General features: G+C 40.9%; 3 protein-coding genes across 3 annotated transcripts; 2 read left to right on the top strand and 1 right to left on the bottom strand.

Moving 5' to 3' along the window:
- Nucleotides 1-3,599: 3,599 nt before the first annotated feature.
- On the bottom strand, nt 3,600-6,328 carry LOC147473383 (uncharacterized). Its single transcript, XM_086587545.1, has 5 exons — nt 5,957-6,328; nt 5,727-5,887; nt 4,725-5,121; nt 4,120-4,304; nt 3,600-3,961 (listed from the first exon to the last, which is right to left on the bottom strand). The coding sequence occupies exons 3-5, from the start codon at nt 4,827-4,829 to the stop codon at nt 3,850-3,852; spliced, it is 402 nt and encodes a 133-aa protein (XP_086443671.1). The 5' UTR covers nt 4,830-5,121; nt 5,727-5,887; nt 5,957-6,328; the 3' UTR covers nt 3,600-3,849.
- Nucleotides 6,329-7,046: 718 nt separating this feature from the next.
- LOC147473382 (aquaporin TIP3-1-like) lies at nt 7,047-8,544 on the top strand. Its single transcript, XM_086587523.1, has 3 exons — nt 7,047-7,328; nt 7,633-7,883; nt 8,146-8,544. Exons 1-3 carry the CDS (start codon nt 7,187-7,189, stop codon nt 8,527-8,529), a joined length of 777 nt encoding a protein of 258 aa, XP_086443649.1. The 5' UTR covers nt 7,047-7,186; the 3' UTR covers nt 8,530-8,544.
- A 1,136-nt stretch (nt 8,545-9,680) lies between these two features.
- LOC147473381 (pyruvate kinase, cytosolic isozyme) lies at nt 9,681-12,512 on the top strand. Its single transcript, XM_086587524.1, has 4 exons — nt 9,681-9,915; nt 9,993-10,282; nt 10,358-10,819; nt 11,497-12,512. The coding sequence occupies exons 2-4, from the start codon at nt 10,025-10,027 to the stop codon at nt 12,307-12,309; spliced, it is 1,533 nt and encodes a 510-aa protein (XP_086443650.1). The 5' UTR covers nt 9,681-9,915; nt 9,993-10,024; the 3' UTR covers nt 12,310-12,512.
- Nucleotides 12,513-18,479: the final 5,967 nt, after the last annotated feature.

The raw sequence follows: 18,479 nt of genomic DNA, 5'->3' as shown, positions 1-18,479 counted from the left end.
TCAAGGAAAGAGGCCGAGTAGAGCGACGGGATCCATGATGGCCAAAATACCTCAGTTTTAGCCACATTAAGAACCAACCCAAAAGAAGGTCCTTCTTCCTGAATCATACCCAAAGCTATCGCCACCTGTTCTGTATCCCCAATCAAAGTCCCATCATCTAGGTACCACACCTGTAGCAATAACTGACAACTGGACTGGATTCATAGAATCAGAGAATGCAACACCAGTGCAAATAGAAGGGGACCCAAAGGGTCACCTTGCTGGACCCAAGTGGAAGACCATATGTAGCCATCTACGTATAAACTCGCAGGTTGAAAATACAAGTACTCAACCCAAGGGGCAATAGTTGGGAATCGGATACGAACCTCTTTCAACATGATGGTCCACTAACGGCTGTGGACATCGTCCCTGTAACCAAAGATTCACCATAGGGGTCAATGCATTTGGCAAATCAGACAATATAGCTGCTGCAGCACAACTCATGGCATCTAACAAGTGCTGAGCTCGGAGACCATCACGGCCACAAGAAGTACCTTTCGGTAACAACCTAATGCATGACAAAAGAGTGTCTCTCTCTAATAATAAAGGGAGCTCAACAAAAGGAACAATTGGTCTCACGGTGGTTGTCGATTGGGTGTTTCTCCTCTAATGCTTGAATAGTTTCACCGAAGTAGGGCAACTCCTCGATGATGACAACACTTTTACCGTTCTTGAAAATGCCCATCGAACAACTTTCTTTAAGCATTAACCAATATTTTTTTTTTTTATATACTATATTGAATAAAAAGAAAATGTTGATTTTTTTTTTTTTTATTTTTGTAGTGAATAAAACAAAAAACAAAAATGTTGGTTTTTTTTTTTTTTTAAGTAGAAATTTTATTGATATTTCTATCGAATTTTACAAATAATTAGAACAAGCGTGCAAACAAGTCACCCAAGAAGTCCATTCCGAATAGCAAATCCTATCCTTCTAAAACAAAAACACATTATAACCCATTTTTTGTCCAAGTCCCTCCCATCGAATAGCAAGTAGAAAATCTTTTCATGGATCCAACTACAAGCATCCCATGATTGCCTTTTGACGAACAGATAAATCAAACTCCCTCTCAAGACTAGCAACAATCTTACCGTAGAATGCTTCCGCCAAAATGTTTTGTGGTTATGAGGGGACGGTAGCATTCGTAGCCAGAGAATTGAGGTCAAAATCGGGTAGGCGGAGACTCAATGCACTGCTAGCAACATCAAGAATCTCATCCAAAGGCATTGTACCACAACTCCTAAGAATGTGGTCCTGAAGCTCAGAACTCTAAAAACGAGATGCCACAAAAGCAAATGTAGAGACATCAGTGGCATAATAAATAACTAAACCACCCAGACGTAATGGGAGTGTCGATAAATGCGACTGCAAATCACCGAAGCTAGAACCATCAGAAACCACAATACCATGGAGAACACTGCGGAGATGTCGATCAAAAATTTGAGATGCCTTTCTGAAAATGGTTGGTGGACTAGAACAAATTGCGAAAACCAACTTAGAGAGGCCAACACAAGCGCGCCTGCATTGTTTAGTGGCTTTGAGACCGAGAGTCCGAGAGATAACATTTTGAGACCGTCTACACCAAAGCACGATGCACGATGTAGTCATGATACCGAGAGCATCGTGCTTTGGTGTAGACGCTGCAATGACATGCATTCCCCGGCATCAAATGGACCACAAGATAGGACCTAAGTAGTAAGTACCCAACTCCCAATCGAGTATATAAGCCATGCACATTATCCCAAGTCCAGTCCTCGAGTCCTTGCATCACAAATCCTCCTTGCATATCAATTCTCCGAGTATGGATTAGGTACGTAGCGAACTTGCATATTTGAGGATTCGAATAGCTGATCATATATTAGGCCATGCAAGTGCTAATATATTGGGAGCCATGTGTTTTGGAATGTTGTTCACCAACTCATGGTCTTGTTAATATAGTCTTGTTAATATAGTAAATAACAATTAAAAATCATGCAGATTGTAGTTATGCAGCTACGAGAAGGGCGAAATGATAGACAATCAGCAATTCAGCATTCATTTCCATTTCGTTTATGAACAATGGCTGAACCAATTAACCAAAAACATCACAGTTATTACGTTTTTTTTCCACCATTCGATCATGGTGCAAACTATTGTTGGAGATCTAGATCTACTTTCGCATGGAATTCCGGCCCCTTTACACTAAGCGGAATATGACAAGCTCCCATGCGTCCTAAATGAATTGCACCCGAGTCTCAACTCTCAAATCTCAATCACCATAAAATGGTCACTTTCTATTCGATCTATCTCACATTCTCTCTCACCTCCTCTGCTCATATGGCCTTCCAACTTAAGTAAGGTTCAATGCTTGTAGATTAGCGTTTGTTAACTCGAGGCCATTGTAAGAAAGATAAAGGCCAACCCTCAACTAGGGTTAGTTGGTCCACAAGACTAGAGTAGAGTGGCTGAAGTAAACCTCAAGGAGTACGTTTATCCTCTCTGTCTGAACTTACACAGATATACCGACCATCTGTTCTAAAAATCGGTCTAGGCGATCTCTAGGCGCTAGGCGGTGCCCAACCGACTCGCCTAGGCCCTAGTCATTTAAAAACCGACTAGGCGGGTCTAGGCGGATTAAGGGCTAAGCGGCCTCTAAGGTTTGTCCGTTCAAGGTTTTTTTTTTTTGAATTTAAATGTCGAAAAATAAAACCCGTGTAGGCTTAAGATTTAAATGAGTTTAAAATACTTAAGTCTAATGTAAATTATATTACTGTAACAAAGAGTATGTTTTTATATGAAGTCAATATTCTTCAACTATTACACATTTTTGTAATAAGTATTTTTGTTTGTGTTTATTTTTTGAATTATGGTAAATGATTTTCTTTATTTCTTGTAGTATATGTGTATATTACTATATATATTAGGAAAAAAAAAAAAAAGTGCCTAGCCCGCCTAGGCAATCGCCTAGAAAGCCTAGGCACTAGGCGCTCTCCCACCCCCCGACTACCGCCTAGCGTTTTTTAGAACATTGCCGACCATACGTATCTGACCATCATATACACATACACCGTCTCTTCCAACATTACCGATCTCAAAATATCTCCTTGCAAATAAAGACTACCAAGTAGGGCCTCAATTCCCATTTGATGTTGGAAACGGTTCAAGAAAACTAAGAAATAGGTATCACATCGACTCCATGTCTAAGAAACAGAGTGATGTAAACGCTTGAAGAAGGGCCAAAGTTTCAAACTCTAACCACTCTCGACAGCATATAGTGCTAATGATCAATATCAGGGATGTTATTAAAAATATTTAGTTCCTCCTTTATTTTTTCTCTGTTTTTCTTTAACAGGAGAATGACAAACAATCATTATACACTTATAGCTGCAAAGTGGTAATTGAGACCGTGTTTAATTAGCACAGCTGCACAAGAGAATATCCACGGAAGTTGCCTATTGTTGTGGACTTGTGCAGAGTTTCCATAGGACAGGAAACATATGTATTTTATTCTTTTACACCTTATAATAACGTGAAATTTTTTATATGAAAATTATCTTGGAAAGGGGTAAAAGAATACTTTACCTTAAACAAAACAAACAAAATAAAAATCTAATAATCTCATGAAAAATTCACCACAACGGCATGGAAATTATCCTGTGGTAATCAAAACATCCTTAGTAATCAGATCAGGAAAGTAAGTAGTGTCACGAGTGTCGAGTCAGAGATAAAGATGAAGCACAAGGATGTACAGATTTGATTATGTACTAGCTCTTTCCAATTAATCTTCTAAAACATGGTAACTTAAAAAATCCAAGCATTACTGCGACGGAAATTTACTTTTTTCTCCAAAGGTTGATTATGCCATCAGCAAACGAGCGCAAGCTGCCCCACATTGTTGATCTCTTTGGCAGCTGGTTTTCTTCTTTGTGCCTTTCAGAGATGTCTCTGGACAATGGTGATGAAAAAAATGTAACACGTGACTTTCAATAAAATGCCTGTGAAGTTATGTCACTATAAATAGCTACAAACATGTAGTGACAAAGGTAGACCTTATTTTTCAGATTGTTCACTATCAGAACGCATAGTAACAGTAAGAGCCTTACCTTTCCAAGTCATCTGAATCAGAAGCTTCTTTAAAAGCCTCCTGCACAACGTTTTGGTTATTTAAGTCAATATCATAAAAAATAGCTGCATGTTCCTTAGAGTCCTCTGGTTTTTTAGCGAATAGATGTGATGGTTCCTTGCTTTCCAGATTCGTTTGTAATTGATCACGGTTGGAAAGGCCATCCTGCAAATTAAATACATTCAACACTAATAAAAGAAGAATACCTGGTGCCGGACAATCTTGTCCAAGTGAAAAGACAAATGGATTGTAAATCGTGATAAAATGGAGGCTCACAGAACTAGAAACTACACAAAAAGCAAAATAAGAAAACAAAAAAAAGTATACAATCCAGAGGATTATAAGAAATCATTTTACCTGGATACACCACACATGTGGCACATATGCAGAAAGGTTGGGATCCAACACTGAATCCTAAGCATCTTGGTAGGTAATATCTGATGGATCAGTTCCCAACCTTTCAAAAGTATGTGCGAGGTGTAAAATTCTTATCCCTTCAGCTCCAACTTAGTATAATTCAACTCCAGAAAAAAAGGAACTCTGAATAAAATAAAAACAATAAAAATAATAATGCCTCAGACTTACAATTGTTTTGGGGTTTAAGTACTCTTCAGAAATAGGCGTCACACTGGAGTTTATAGTCTCTTCTTTCACTTCAAAACTGTTGCTGGTGGTTACATCCATTTCCATCTTACTAGGGACTATTGGCTGGGAGTCATCCACTAGTTCCAAGCTTTGTTCAGAAGATATCAAATCAGCTGTTATTATGGAGCTTGGGACCTCTATAGCTTCCGGGAAAGGTGGGCGTTCTTTAATAGGTACTTCTTTTTCCAGTGGAGTTGCGTTAACTTTAGTTGGAGTCGACCTTTTACTATTGTATTCTAGCTCCTGAATGATCTTCTTAACAACATAGAAACAGCCACCCACTTGTTTCTTAGCAGTAGAAGCGGTTGGGTACTTACCTGCATTCAGAGCCCTGTATCTGCAAGGCAAAACATTAAGTCAACCAATGTCCAAGAGAGGAGAGGTTATTTCAGGCAGATACTTTTTTTTTTTTTGGATAATTTTTCAGGCAGATACTAGAATGGTAAAATGAGGGGCACCATTTCTACCAAATAATTTCATCATAAGAAAATGAGTTTTATACTTATACCTAAGTGAACATGAGCTACGCATCTAACCCCAAGAAAAAAGTGATAAACCGTTCTCGGCCTCTTGCCACACAACAAAGGTCAACTCTTAAATCACTTTGGGTCATAAAATATCTAAAATTTCCATCTGTAGCTGTGATCACTCCTGAGATACTAACATTTATAACTATAAACTAACTCGAAAGGTTTATGAAGTAATATTCAGAATGACAATAACCTTGTAATATTTTCTAAATTACTATTTATAAAACCCTTTCTTTTATCATAGCTTACACAAGTCATAATTTATGGGTAGGAGAACAGACAGAAAAGTCTTACAATATACAACAAATGGTCACATTGATTATATGGAACGTTCAGAATTGAAGTGAATGGTGTTAACATGGCAGTAAGATAAAAAAAAAAATAGCTAGCTAGAGGTGTAGAAGAGTAGTACTTGTCAACAAAAAGCTATAACCAGGGCTCTCCTTTCATGTTTTGGTAATCTATTATGGCGCCTTGGGGGATTAGATGAATGAGAAGGAAGTGATGCAGCAAAAGAGCTTCCACGCCGACTAATGTTAGAGCCATGTATTGAATTAAATATGTATGCGAATCCTGTGAAAGAAGAGGGTTAGAATATTTTTCAATCTAGAAAGAATAAGAAGCAATAAAACAAAAATTTACCCCTTTTGGAATGGAAATGTCGACGAAGAAGAAGAAGAGTAGTAGCTGAGGAGGAAGATGGTGTTGTTTTACTATTATTATTATTATTATTACAACTCCGTAAAGTAAAGAGTGCACCTCTCACAAAAGCCTGCATCACTCAAACTATCGATCGCAAATCTTCTTCCAAGTTCCAAAATCACTCTCACTCTCACTGTTTATTAGGGTTTTAATAAGGGGTTTATCATTTCCCCCGTGTCTCATATATCTCGGACTCATTTCGAAATATCACTCACATTTGTCTGTGAAATATATCGATTGCAAATCACAATTACATCATTTTGGTCAATCGTATTTTTTCCATTTGTTTTCAACTCTAATCAGGTGTGTTTCACAATAATTCGATCATGTGTTTGGTATTATTTTTTATCCCAAAAAAATATATTATGCCAATAGTGGATATGATGAACCTAGCTAACTAACTAGAGCGTTCTAAATGCAAGTCAGTGAGTCACTATAAAGAGAAATTGAGAGTTTTCACTTTTGAATACCAAAAAAATTTTTGCCCAATGCAAGAGTGACAAAATTAGTGACTTGTAACTAAGTCACAATGAGAATAGCACTTGTTATTGAGATTTTCACTGAGTTATGAATTTCGGACGGAATGTTTTCATGTGTTTTTTTTTTAATTTTTTCGGTTTTTTTTTTCGAAAGAAATATTTCATTTCGTCTCGCGTGTTTTTTCGATTTTTATATTCAAACGGAATCAAATATTCTGTCCGAAATTTAAAATCATTAGACACCCTCACCTTGCTTCTCAGAAGGGTGGAGGTGAAAAATACGACTTGCAGGAATGCTCTGATTCACCACCCTACTACTTCTCAATGTCGGTTGCAAACTCAGAGCACCAGTAGTCCTTTGTGCCAGTGTGAAGGTTTGTTTGGTTTCTAGTTAATATATATATTGAGATAAGAACTGGCGAGTGGCGACGTCCATCTAAAAGATTAGGACACATTTCTCTACGTGTCGCCATCCTTGCTCACGCTTGCGCCACCTGTTTACACAACTTCAAGCCCAAGTTTCAATTTAAGCTCTCATTCTCCACACCAAAACTGGACTCATTTACCTACCTCTTTTGCATGCAGATGAATCTGTACTGATCTACGAGAAGAAAGAAGGAAAGGAAGCTATATATTGTTGATTCTGAGAGGCAATTAAGTTTAATTAAGGCAAGACAAACGATTTGTCACCATGTCAACCACAGCTACACGAAGATATGCATTCGGCAGGACGGATGATGTGACTCACCCTGCCTCTGTCCGAGCCACCTTACAGGAGTTTATCTCCACCTTCATCTTCGTCTTTGCTGGAGAAGGCACCAGCCTTGCCCTCGGTATGTGTATGCTTTCACCTCCCATAACTATTTTACTTTCACCATCTAGCCCAGGATTTCCAAGTATGAGAAGATCTATCCGGTTTGTTTTCGATCTCTGTTGGCCTAGCACTTTTCAAGAAACAAGTTTGAAGCAGCTAAAGTTATTGCATTATTTGGCACATGCACACACGGACACATCATACATGCATGTCACTAGATCACTAACTCTAGTGTAGATCAGAGTGTTAGTCTAGTGTAAAATTGATTGATGGCCTAGCTGATGATCTGATGCCGATCCGTTTGTTATGGGTGTGGTTTGCAGGGAGGATATACAAAGACACGCCAATGGGCGCATCTGGTCTGGTGGCTTTGGCGCTGGCCAATGCGTTCTCATTGTTCGTGGCAGTAGCTATTGGCCTCAATATTTCTGGTGGCCATGTGAATCCAGCTGTTACCTTTGGTGCGCTGGTGGGCGGACGGATTACCTTCCTCAATTCCATAATGTACTGGGTGGCTCAGCTTTTGGGAGCTGTTGTGGCATCTCTCTTGCTCAGACTCACCACAGATAACATGGTAAGAACTAAATCATGTCCGTCTACTTCAGGAGCAAACATAAAGAAATTAGCTAATTAGTGTCAATTTGTCGTAGAAATTAGTTGATGTAACTTTACCCAAATTATTGTAAAAATATGACATGTTAAAAGATACAGCATGATCCTGAGCATACTTAACCAATGAGCGTCCTTAACTGATTGACTGAAATGTCACCTGCCAATACATTCTCCACATATAATTTTGGCAATGACATACATGTGGGTTTTGATATACGTTGCAGAGGCCCGTTGGAGTCAATGTGGGACCAGGTGTTGGAGAGTTGAATGCAGTTGTTCTAGAGATAGTGATGACTTTTGCACTGGTTTACACGGTTTATGCAACAGCAATTGATCCAAAGCGAGGTAGCCTGGGCACTATAGCACCGCTCGCCATTGGTCTACTTGTGGGTGCATACACACTGACGGGTGGACCCTTCGATGGAGCAGCTATGAATCCAGCGAGAGCATTTGGACCGGCGTTAGTAGGTTGGAGGTGGAGGCACCACTGGGTCTATTGGGTGGGTCCATTCATCGGTGCTGGCCTTGCAGGTCTCATCTATGGCTTCGTGATGATTCCAACTGAAGCTCCACGGACTCATCAGCCGTTGGCCTCAGAAGACTACTAATACGTTTAGTCTACAGATTATATATGTTGTTTATGTCCATCTTTCCCTGCTTATGTGCTGCGAGTGCTTGTAAAAGGATTTCAATACAGTGTTTCTCTTTTGATCTCCAATAAATATTTCTCATCTTCTGCCCCAATTACTAGTTTTAAGTACCCTATTAAGCCCATTGAGGCTGTGCTACACTGCTACGTGAGTTGAACATTTGTTGAACTGGCTCATGTTAACCATGATAGACTTTTAGCTCTTACTAGGAGAAATGAGAGTCAATCACCATCTCCAAAGAAGGAACCCGTACGCTTGATATGTCCTTCTCTCTATCAAAACTCTGCAAAGATAGCATGTTCATTCAAAAATATTAAATCAATGTCCAAAGCATGAATACACCTACGATTATACTAGTAAATAGAAAGAGTGAAGACATAATGAACAAAATCCAATGACCTCATGGCACCAAGAAAATAGAGGAATGATTCCCAGCCCATCAATGATCGTTGGACTGGTTTCTACTCCGAGTCCTCTACACGTAGCAAGCAGTGCATTTAGCTTTTCGATCGAGTCGAGCTGAGAAAGTACAAAATCAAAATGAAGTTTCACACAAGAAAAAATATGAATTGAATCATAATAGAAGGAGATATGGGGCGAGGGACTTGAATCATTGTGTTATCTAGAGCAATATGTAGTGTTTCAGAAAGTAGATTGCAATTCGCAAAGAAGCACACAAGTAGTTTCTAAATTCTGATATAAAAAAAAAACAGTACATAGTTTACAATTACAGGGATACAAAGTGATCCAGAATATCAGCAGGAAGCATTGGTACGTGATGGATACTATAGGACTCCAAATCAAAACGCTAGGAGATGAAGCATTGATTCACGCTTATGAAATACATAGCATTACGATTGGAGAGGGAAATTAATGAGCTTAAGAAAATTGACTTACGTAATTCTCTCCCAAAGGTCATATTGAAACCTATCTTTGAGAAGGGACATAGTGGCAGTGAAGTTGTTGTGGGATTAATGAGCTTAAGAAAATTGACTTACGTAAGTCTCGGAAACATCACCAGCAACAAGAAGAAGATCTTTTTGGTAATGCGAGGTGGAATTAAATGGGCCAGACCGGGCCTTTTTACCAAGACCACGGAAGAAAATGATACAAGCCCAATAGTAATAAAAATACCAAAAACAAAGTAATAAGTTACAGTGGTGACTGGCGCAAATAAGAATCGGAGTAAAAAATGATGCAAGAATGAAAATTGCGTTGACGAGAGTACAAGGGGCCAGCAATAAAAGTAACACAAAATCATCTTATTCGTAAGAAAGAAAGGACCATTTTTTTTAATTCATTTTGCGTTTCGTTTGGGGTTTTGTCCGAATCTTTTCTGGAAGGGTAAGATGAGATTATTTTTTTTTATACATAGATCTGCTTCAAACAAATAAAAAATGATCGGGAGTTTTCATTTGTAGGAGGAGTATTGAATAATAAATAAGTAGAGAGGATGGCGAACATCGACATCGAAGGGATCTTGAAGGAGCTTCCGAACGATGGGCGGGTGCCAAAGACGAAGATCGTTTGCACTCTCGGCCCCTCGTCTCGATCCGTTCCCATGATCGAGAAGCTTCTCAAAGCTGGGATGAACGTCGCCAGGTTCAATTTCTCTCACGGCACCCACGACTACCATCAGGAGACCCTCAACAATCTCCGCATCGCTATGCAGAACGCTCAAATCATGTGTGCTGTCATGCTCGACACCAAGGTTAAATTCACTTGATCATTTTACTTGCCTTTCTTTCTTCTTCTATGCAAATATAATAATTTTTAAATGATGCAGGGACCTGAGATCCGGACTGGTTTTTTAAAAGATGCCAAACCTGTGCAGCTTAAAGAGGGCCAGGAAATCACTGTCACTACTGATTACGACATAAAGGGTGACGACAAGACAATTGCTATGAGTTACAAAAAACTTGCTGTTGATCTCAAGCCTGGAAATATCATTCTGTGTGCTGATGGCACTATCACTCTCACTGTATTATCTTGTGACCCTGCCGCTGGAACTGTCAGATGTCGCTGTGAAAACACTGCTGTCATTGGTGAGAGGAAAAATGTTAATCTCCCTGGTATAGTTGTCGATCTTCCCACTCTAACAGAGAAGGATAAGGAAGACATACTGGAGTGGGGCGTCCCCAACAAGATAGATATGATTGCCCTATCGTTTGTCCGCAAGGGCTCCGATCTCGTAAATGTTCGACAGGTTCTTGGTCCCCATGCCAAGCACATACAGTTGATGTCAAAGGTTTGTTCTAAAGCTATATATTAATGCATCAAGTCCATATTTGAAAGGATAATCTCAAGGGTATGGTGATTGAATTGATTTTCTCTTTTTCCGGCTTCCAGTTAAAGGGGTTGCCTTCAATCTAGAATTTTTTTTTATAAGAATTCTAGAGCAATTCACTGGGTGGACCTTCTTAGATAAAATTACTCTAGGATGTTTAAACCTTAAGAATTTCTTGAGGCGGGTGTCTGCAAGACCCACCATAAGGCCATTTTTGTTTCATAATAATTCACCAGGAATAAACAAAATAAGACATGGTAGCTGCTATCTGTTCAGTGTTTGTTTTGTGGGATATGTATTTTTGACAAGGACTTCACTAGTCTGTGACTTTATCAGGAATTGTCAGGTATTTAATAGAGTTCCTCTATCCTCAGTCCTCACAAGTTATTCTCTTAGCATAGTTTTCCTATCTTGTAACAAGCAACATATAGAAAGCATTTATCTTGCTTGGGCAGAAGATGGTCCTTTCCAGTTTATGCTGCATGAGTTCTAGTATTTTTGAACACTAGTCAGTTATCATAAAGTTGGTTGCCACTTGGTGTACTATTTGATTTCTAACTCTTCTTTTTCCTGCTAAAGGTATGTACTCGGCTTTAAGTGTGGTGTACTTACAAGTTTTAATTGTTTCCTTGCTGAAGGTTGAGAACCAGGAGGGTGTAGTCAATTTTGATGAGATCCTGCGTGAGACAGATTCTTTCATGGTTGCTCGTGGTGATCTGGGAATGGAGATACCAGTCGAAAAGATTTTTCTTGCACAAAAGATGATGATCTACAAGTGCAACCTTGTAGGCAAGCCTGTAGTTACTGCCACCCAGATGCTTGAGTCAATGATCAAGTCCCCCCGGCCCACTCGTGCTGAGGCAACTGATGTTGCTAATGCTGTCCTTGATGGCACTGACTGTGTCATGCTTAGTGGTGAGAGTGCAGCTGGAGCCTACCCAGAGCTTGCTGTGAAGATCATGGCCCGGATCTGCATTGAGGCAGAGTCTTCCCTAGATTATGGGGCCATCTTTAAGGAGATGATCAAGTCTACCCCACTGCCAATGAGTCCACTGGAGAGTCTTGCCTCCTCAGCTGTCCGAACTGCTAATAAGGCTAAAGCCACCCTAATTGTTGTGCTTACTCGTGGTGGAACTACTGCCAAGCTAGTGGCCAAGTACAGGCCTGCAGTTCCAATCCTCTCGGTTGTGGTACCTGTTCTGACAACTGACTCATTTGACTGGACCTGCAGTGATGAGACTCCTGCGAGGCATAGCCTGATTTACAGGGGTCTGATTCCTTTGCTTGCAGAAGGGTCTGCCAAAGCTACAGACGCCGAGTCAACAGAGGTGATTCTAGAAGCTGCCCTCAAGTCGGCCACCCAGAAGGGTCTCTGCAAGCTTGGTGATGCAATTGTGGCACTGCATCGTATTGGTGCGGCCTCTGTCATAAAGATCTGCGTGGTGAAGTGAGATTCAGACAACATTTTGCTTTAAGGATCTTACTGTGAGCTTCGTTTTCCTGTTCGAGATGTTCCATAAGTGATCTAGCTATAAAAGAACTTATACTTTTGTGCTGCGTACAATTGCAGTTCTTATTTTTGTAGCATCACATCTGTGTGTTTGGATATTTTTGGGGCAACTATGGATCCTTATACTGGTTAATTTGCTTTTAATTGTGTGTTTCTCATTTGCATCAGCTTCGGTAGTATACCTCTTTCTCCAGACAACAGAATGCTAGAAAAGTTAAAAACTTCGGATGTTGAAGTTTAAATTTGAAATTAGAAACTTACATTAAGGACATCATATATTTTTGTGTTGGGAGATTTCACTAGAAGGTCACACCTCAATCTAGCTACTTTCTATCCCAAATGATTTCAACTTGGAGATCACACCAAGGAAATCACCCACCCAAGACTTTGGTAGTTATCACAACAACCTCAACAAAGCAAAACCACTACAATATCATCACAATCCATAAAGAACAATAATAATGGAAGTAACAATGCAAAAGAGACACAAAGATTTAGGTGGTTCGGTAAATGTTACCTACATCCACACACAAGAGCCGAAGTTTCCTTTATAACAAAGATTGGAGAGTTTACAAGAGATCAAGAATCAATAAGAAGAGGCCTCACTCAAACCCTAGCTACCTCAACAGAGCTCCCACAATACCCTAGAAATGAATCTCTCAAAGTTATCCTTCAAAACCCTAATCTATTACCTTTATATAGGTGTACATAGACAAAGGGGTGAAAAAATGGGCTTGGGCGCAGTTGAGCTTGAGCGCTGAAGGCATAGGTAGGTGGCCCCTTCGTATTAAAGGCGAAGCCTTGAAAAGCGCTTAGGTGAACATGGCCCCTCTTCATAAAGGCGGAGCCGCGAGTCGCTGGAAAGCGAAGGCCTTCTTCTTTAGGCATCGGGCCAACATTGCCTGAAAGCGAGCGCTTATGGACGAAACGTCGCCCTCTTCATCGATACCGGGGTGAGTGTGGTATCACGGACAACCGAAAGAAAGCTCGACGGTTCCAACAAACCCAACAATCTCCCACTTGGAACCTTCGAGATTCTTCATGCACATCACATCTCAATTGTAACAACTCAATCCAAATCCAATATACTAAAGAAACACTCGGCTCATCCATCATGGTCTTCAAGCAAGAAGACCCACCGGGATGAACACTTCAACCGTCTTCCACAACACCCCTACCATGACATAGACATGTCTCCGGTGATACTCCATGAATAATACAATATCCATTTCACCGCTTCCCAATGATGTTTGCCAAGGTTAGCCATAAACCTCCAAGCAACTCCCACTGCATGGGGATATATCCGGTCGCGTGCAAACCATGTACCACCGCTGGGGTTTGTTTCGGGAACCATGCAAGCTCTTTCGGCTTGCACACCATATTCTCTATCCTTCCGTAGGAAACCCAACAGATTGTCGCGTGTAAATCTCCCTCAACTTGGTCACAATGGAGGTGGCGGTTTTCACATTTAACCGCTTAAGATTTAAACCTTCCGCTCTGAACAATACTAAACACCGACCGAAAAGTATTTGGGGAGAATATCATTGCCAAATATTTCTTGGAACCATCATGTTCCTCCTTGACTCGATACACCCATTTGCTCTGTAGAGTCTTGTCCTCGGGTACTTTGGCCAACTCCCAAGTGACACTAAAGACGAGGGACTCGCCTCATCATGCATAACAAGCTCCCACTTGCTAGCATCACCAACCTCCAATGCCGCATCATAGCAATGAGGTTCACCATCATCGATAAATAAATAGGTGGAGGGAGGATACTTCATGCTCGATGCGGTTTGCCCGGATAACCTCCTTAGTGCACAAGGTGGAGATGGACTTGGTGGCGTAGTCTCTTCACCCGAAGTCACTACTATCATCATCCGGACCGTGGAACTTCCACAACACCACCGACATATAAAGAGCCTTCCAACTCAACATACTCGGTGTCACTATCAGAACCGGCTCCACGGGCCGTCAGTGCTTCTTTTTTCCTTGTACAAAAACCATCTCAATGAACAAGGCATTTCTACTTCGAATAATTTTTCGGTTTTGGTCATCCCAAAACGATAACCAAGATCATCATCGCCATATCCAATGAAGGTACACTTGACATCAAGCTTACACCTAGCTTGGTCACTAGTGTGCACATAGGACTCACACCCAAACACTCTCAAATGGGAAAGGTTCACATCCTTCCCACTCCACACTTCCTCCTCGAATTCTGAAATCCAAAGGTACCGGCGGTCCTCGGTTGATCGTAAGCTGGCGTGCTAACACTCTCTACCCTGCATTGCTCGTAAGTCCGCTGGTGTACGCATACACCTAGCCCTATATGTCGGTGTTCTAATCATCCGGCTTTTATGACCCCATTCTCCCCGGGTGTCCCTCATAAAGTCTTTTCCATCTTGATGCCACCGTTAGCACAATACTTCTCAAAACCTGAATCAACATACTCTCCATAATTATCGGATCTCGAAACTTCTTCACCTCAAGCATGTCTCATTCTCAACCATGGCCTTCCACGCCTTGAACACTTCCAATACCTCCGGACTTGTGTCTCAAGAAATAGACCCACACCTTCCTAGTATGGTCATCAATGAAAGTCACAAAATATAACTTTCCGCCAAGTGAAGAGACATCACCGCCCCCGACATCTGTATGAATCAACTCGAAGCTTCCTAGCTTTCGAGTTCGACCCATCTCCGAAAAAACTCACCCTTCTCTCTTTTCAAACATGCAATTCTCCACGAAGTCAAAGTCCGGCCGACTCTAACGGGAGTTTACCGATGGAGTGAAGGACTTGCATTCCTTTCTCACTCATGTGACCAAGTCTGCGGTGCCAAACATTTGGATCCTTTTTGCCATTTGCCACGGCATTCGACCCACACCGGTGTCGCGGTCATGTAGAAATTACCATCCTTGTCGCCTTTAAAGACTATTATTAGAGAACCCTTAGAGATTTTCCAAGTATCCTTCGTGAAGATTGTAACAAATCCTTCACTAGCCAATCGACCCACCGAAATCAAATTCTTCCTCAAATCCGGGCGTTAATAACATCCCTTAATAACCATGTCCTATCTTTCAACATAACACGGACATCACCTTTGCCAACAATGGCACAAGATTGGTCATCACCAAGAAAGACCTTTCCAAGGTCACCTTTGGTATAGTTCACAAAGAACTCTCGATTTGAGGTCACATGGAATGATGCGGGAATCTAAAACCCAAGACTCCTTATTGTTCTCCATCGAACATATCAAAGCATCATCTTCCACTTCAACTACATTAGCTTCTTGATTCTTCTTGTAGTTGTCATTCCTTCAGTGTTTGGCATCGGTTACTATAGTGGCGGGCAAACCACAATTGTAACATATAATGATACTATCATCTCTAGGCTCATCACTAGGGGCATGAGAGTTCATTCTCCCCTTCTTTTTCGGTCTACCACGACCCTTGCGGCATATGTGCATCCGCTTCGCTCGGTACTCAAAGCCGAACCCGATGTCGAGGTCCCATCCGAACTCCTTCGAATTTCCTCCGCTAGTATCATACTAACCACATCGTCAAATTTCAACTTATTCATTCCCGCCGAGCCACTGATAGCCGCAACCGTAGCCTTCCAACTTGGAGGCATTTGTCCTATTATCGCCAACGCTCTCACTTCATCACTAAATGTAATCTCAACCGACTCCAATTGGTCTTTCGTTTGGTTGAATTCATTTAAGTGGTCCTTGAAGGAATCATTCTCCGACATTCTCATCGAGAAGAGCTTGGTAATCAAATAGACTTTGTTCGCGGCCGAAGGTTGCTCATACATGCACGTTAGTGCCTTCATGAGAGACGCCGCCGTCTTCTCATTTTTAATATTGAAGGCCACTGACTTCGAGAGACTCAATCGGATTGTGGCCAATGCTTTCCTATCTAGCAAATCCCATTCACTTTGCTCGCAACTCGCTGGCTTCTCTCCCATCAAAGGTTCATACAAATCCTTTTGATAGAGTATGTCCTCAATTTGCATCCTCCAATAGCCGAAGTTTGTACCATCAAACTTCTCTATTTTGTAGCTTCCTTTGTCGGTCGTCATGACTCCCACTGAACCAAAACAACGGTGGAGACTCTCTCAGAAGAATTTCTTCAAACACCTAGCCTCAAATGCTAAAGGTGGAAGCTTTCCTCACACACCTTGTTCCACTGATTCAAAACCGTGCTCTGATACCACTTGTTGGGAGATTTCACTAGAAGGTCACACCTCAATCTAGCTACTTTCTATCCCAAATGATTTCAACTTGGAGATCACACCAAGGAAATCACCCACCCAAGACTTTGGTAGTTATCACAACAACCTCAACAAAGCAAAACCACTACAATATCATCACAATCCATAAAGACAATAATAATAGAAGTAACAATGCAAAGAGACACAAAGATTTAGGTGGTTCGGTAAATGTTACATACATCCACACACAAGAGCCGAGTTTCCTTTATAACAAAGATTGGAGAGTTTACAAGAGATCAAGAATCAATAAGAAGAGGCCTCACTCAAACCCTAGCTCAACAGAGCTCCCACAATACCCTAGAAATGAATCTCTCAAAGTTATCCTTCAAAACCCTAATCTATTACCTTTATATAGGTGTACATAGACAAAGGGGTGAAAAAAATGGGCTTGGGCCGCAATTCTGGAGCTTGAGCTGAAGCCATAGGTGGCCTTGGCCCCCCTTCATTAAAGGCGAAAGTCGCGGCGCTTAAGGTGGCCTTGGCGCCCTCTTCAATAAAGTTTGGAGGCGAAAACATAGGTTTTAGGTGGCGAAGGCGAAACTCTTTAGGCATCATCCCATTGCCGCCTGCCGAAGCCGAAGGCATGATGGACGAACGCCGGCGCCCTCTTCATCAGTACCAGGGTGAGTGTGGTATACGGACAACCGGAGCAAAGCTCGACGGTTCCAACAAACCCAACATTTTGTACACTGCCAAGTATCGTACTTTCATACTTTCAAAGATGATATGGTCTACTTCCCGAATAAGTTACTGAATACTGGTAGAGAAAGGGAGGTTTTGGATTCTAAGATCATGTACATGTACATCTTAAGTCACTCAAGGGATTTTATACTAGTTTTGGGATTTTAGTGCAACTTTTCTGTCCACTCGAGATAAAAATGGAGAGAACCCAGAGATTATCCAACCATCTATTTATTTATTGTCTCATGACTTCTCAGTACATACCACTACCAGTGTTTCACTTTCTTCAAACTTAATTTGAGAAGCCATAATCAACTTCAGCATGGTCTTAATTTCTGACTTCCATGGCTAATTAATACCATATATCATGATTGGTTCCCCAAATAGGATTCCCTCGAATATATAACTTTGCTTGTAAATCAGTAATCCATATTTTATCCACAGCATGAAGATAAAAAATTCAAAAGCATATTAGAAAACCTGCAACCTGCCAAATCAATTAGAAACATAAAAGGTAACAAGTAGTTGGAGACTGATTCCCAACACACTCCAAGGCTGAGGCAAACTTTGGAATTAAAAGTATAGAAACATGTCATGAGCTCACATGTACCGAGCAAAAAAAGACAATAGAGAAAGAAAGACCAAAACAAATCATGATATATGGTATTGCGGGCCTGTCCAGTAGGTATTGCGGTACCAGGCTTACGTCACCATGGTAAGCCCATTGTGCCAGTTCATGCGCCTCGCCATTATATCTCCTGTTGATTCAACAATATTTACAAAACTTAAGAGGTCTGCAAAGATCCTCTATTAATAACTTAATAGGTTTTCCAACTGTGAGAGTTATGCTCCGAAAGAGATACAACATTTTGAATTGCTAACAGACTATCCCCCTCAAACAACAATCATTGTTTGTTGGTTTCTCCACTTGTGGAGACTAAAAGTCTAAAACAGTAGGTCCGTGTGTCTGGTTTTGAGAACTCAAGTAGTCCGTGGGAAGTGGAAACCGGTTCTACCCTTCAACTGTGTGGCCAGGAATCGTGCGCACCAAGGTACATTTCGAAGCCCTCTTTTATTTTTACCTTTTCACTTTTTTATTTTACGAGCTTCTTTACCGAAAAAACAGGACACTATGAGTTCTTCCGTCTATAAAAGCC

Source organism: Coptis chinensis, unplaced genomic scaffold, assembly GCF_015680905.1.
Source record: "Coptis chinensis isolate HL-2020 unplaced genomic scaffold, ASM1568090v1 utg2625_pilon_pilon, whole genome shotgun sequence".
NCBI lineage: Eukaryota > Viridiplantae > Streptophyta > Magnoliopsida > Ranunculales > Ranunculaceae > Coptis > Coptis chinensis.
This window is presented reverse-complemented; position numbering and strand designations above follow the sequence as displayed.

Bases quoted from the DNA above. Each gene is read 5' to 3' on its own strand.
- LOC147473382 (XM_086587523.1), top strand. From the start codon at position 7,187: ATGTCAACCACAGCTACACGAAGATATGCATTCGGCAGGACGGATGAT. The intron at 7,329-7,632 runs GTATGTGTATGC...TGTGGTTTGCAG, and splicing joins AGGCACCAGCCTTGCCCTCG to GGAGGATATACAAAGACACG. The intron at 7,884-8,145 runs GTAAGAACTAAA...TATACGTTGCAG, and splicing joins GACTCACCACAGATAACATG to AGGCCCGTTGGAGTCAATGT.
- LOC147473383 (XM_086587545.1), bottom strand. From the start codon at position 4,829: ATGGAAATGGATGTAACCACCAGCAACAGTTTTGAAGTGAAAGAAGAG. The intron at 4,305-4,724 runs GTAAGTCTGAGG...TTTAATTTGCAG, and splicing joins ACTTAAACCCCAAAACAATT to GATGGCCTTTCCAACCGTGA. The intron at 3,962-4,119 runs GTAAGGCTCTTA...ACCATTGTCCAG, and splicing joins GATTCAGATGACTTGGAAAG to AGACATCTCTGAAAGGCACA.
- LOC147473381 (XM_086587524.1), top strand. From the start codon at position 10,025: ATGGCGAACATCGACATCGAAGGGATCTTGAAGGAGCTTCCGAACGAT. The intron at 10,283-10,357 runs GTTAAATTCACT...TAAATGATGCAG, and splicing joins CTGTCATGCTCGACACCAAG to GGACCTGAGATCCGGACTGG. The intron at 10,820-11,496 runs GTTTGTTCTAAA...TCCTTGCTGAAG, and splicing joins ACATACAGTTGATGTCAAAG to GTTGAGAACCAGGAGGGTGT.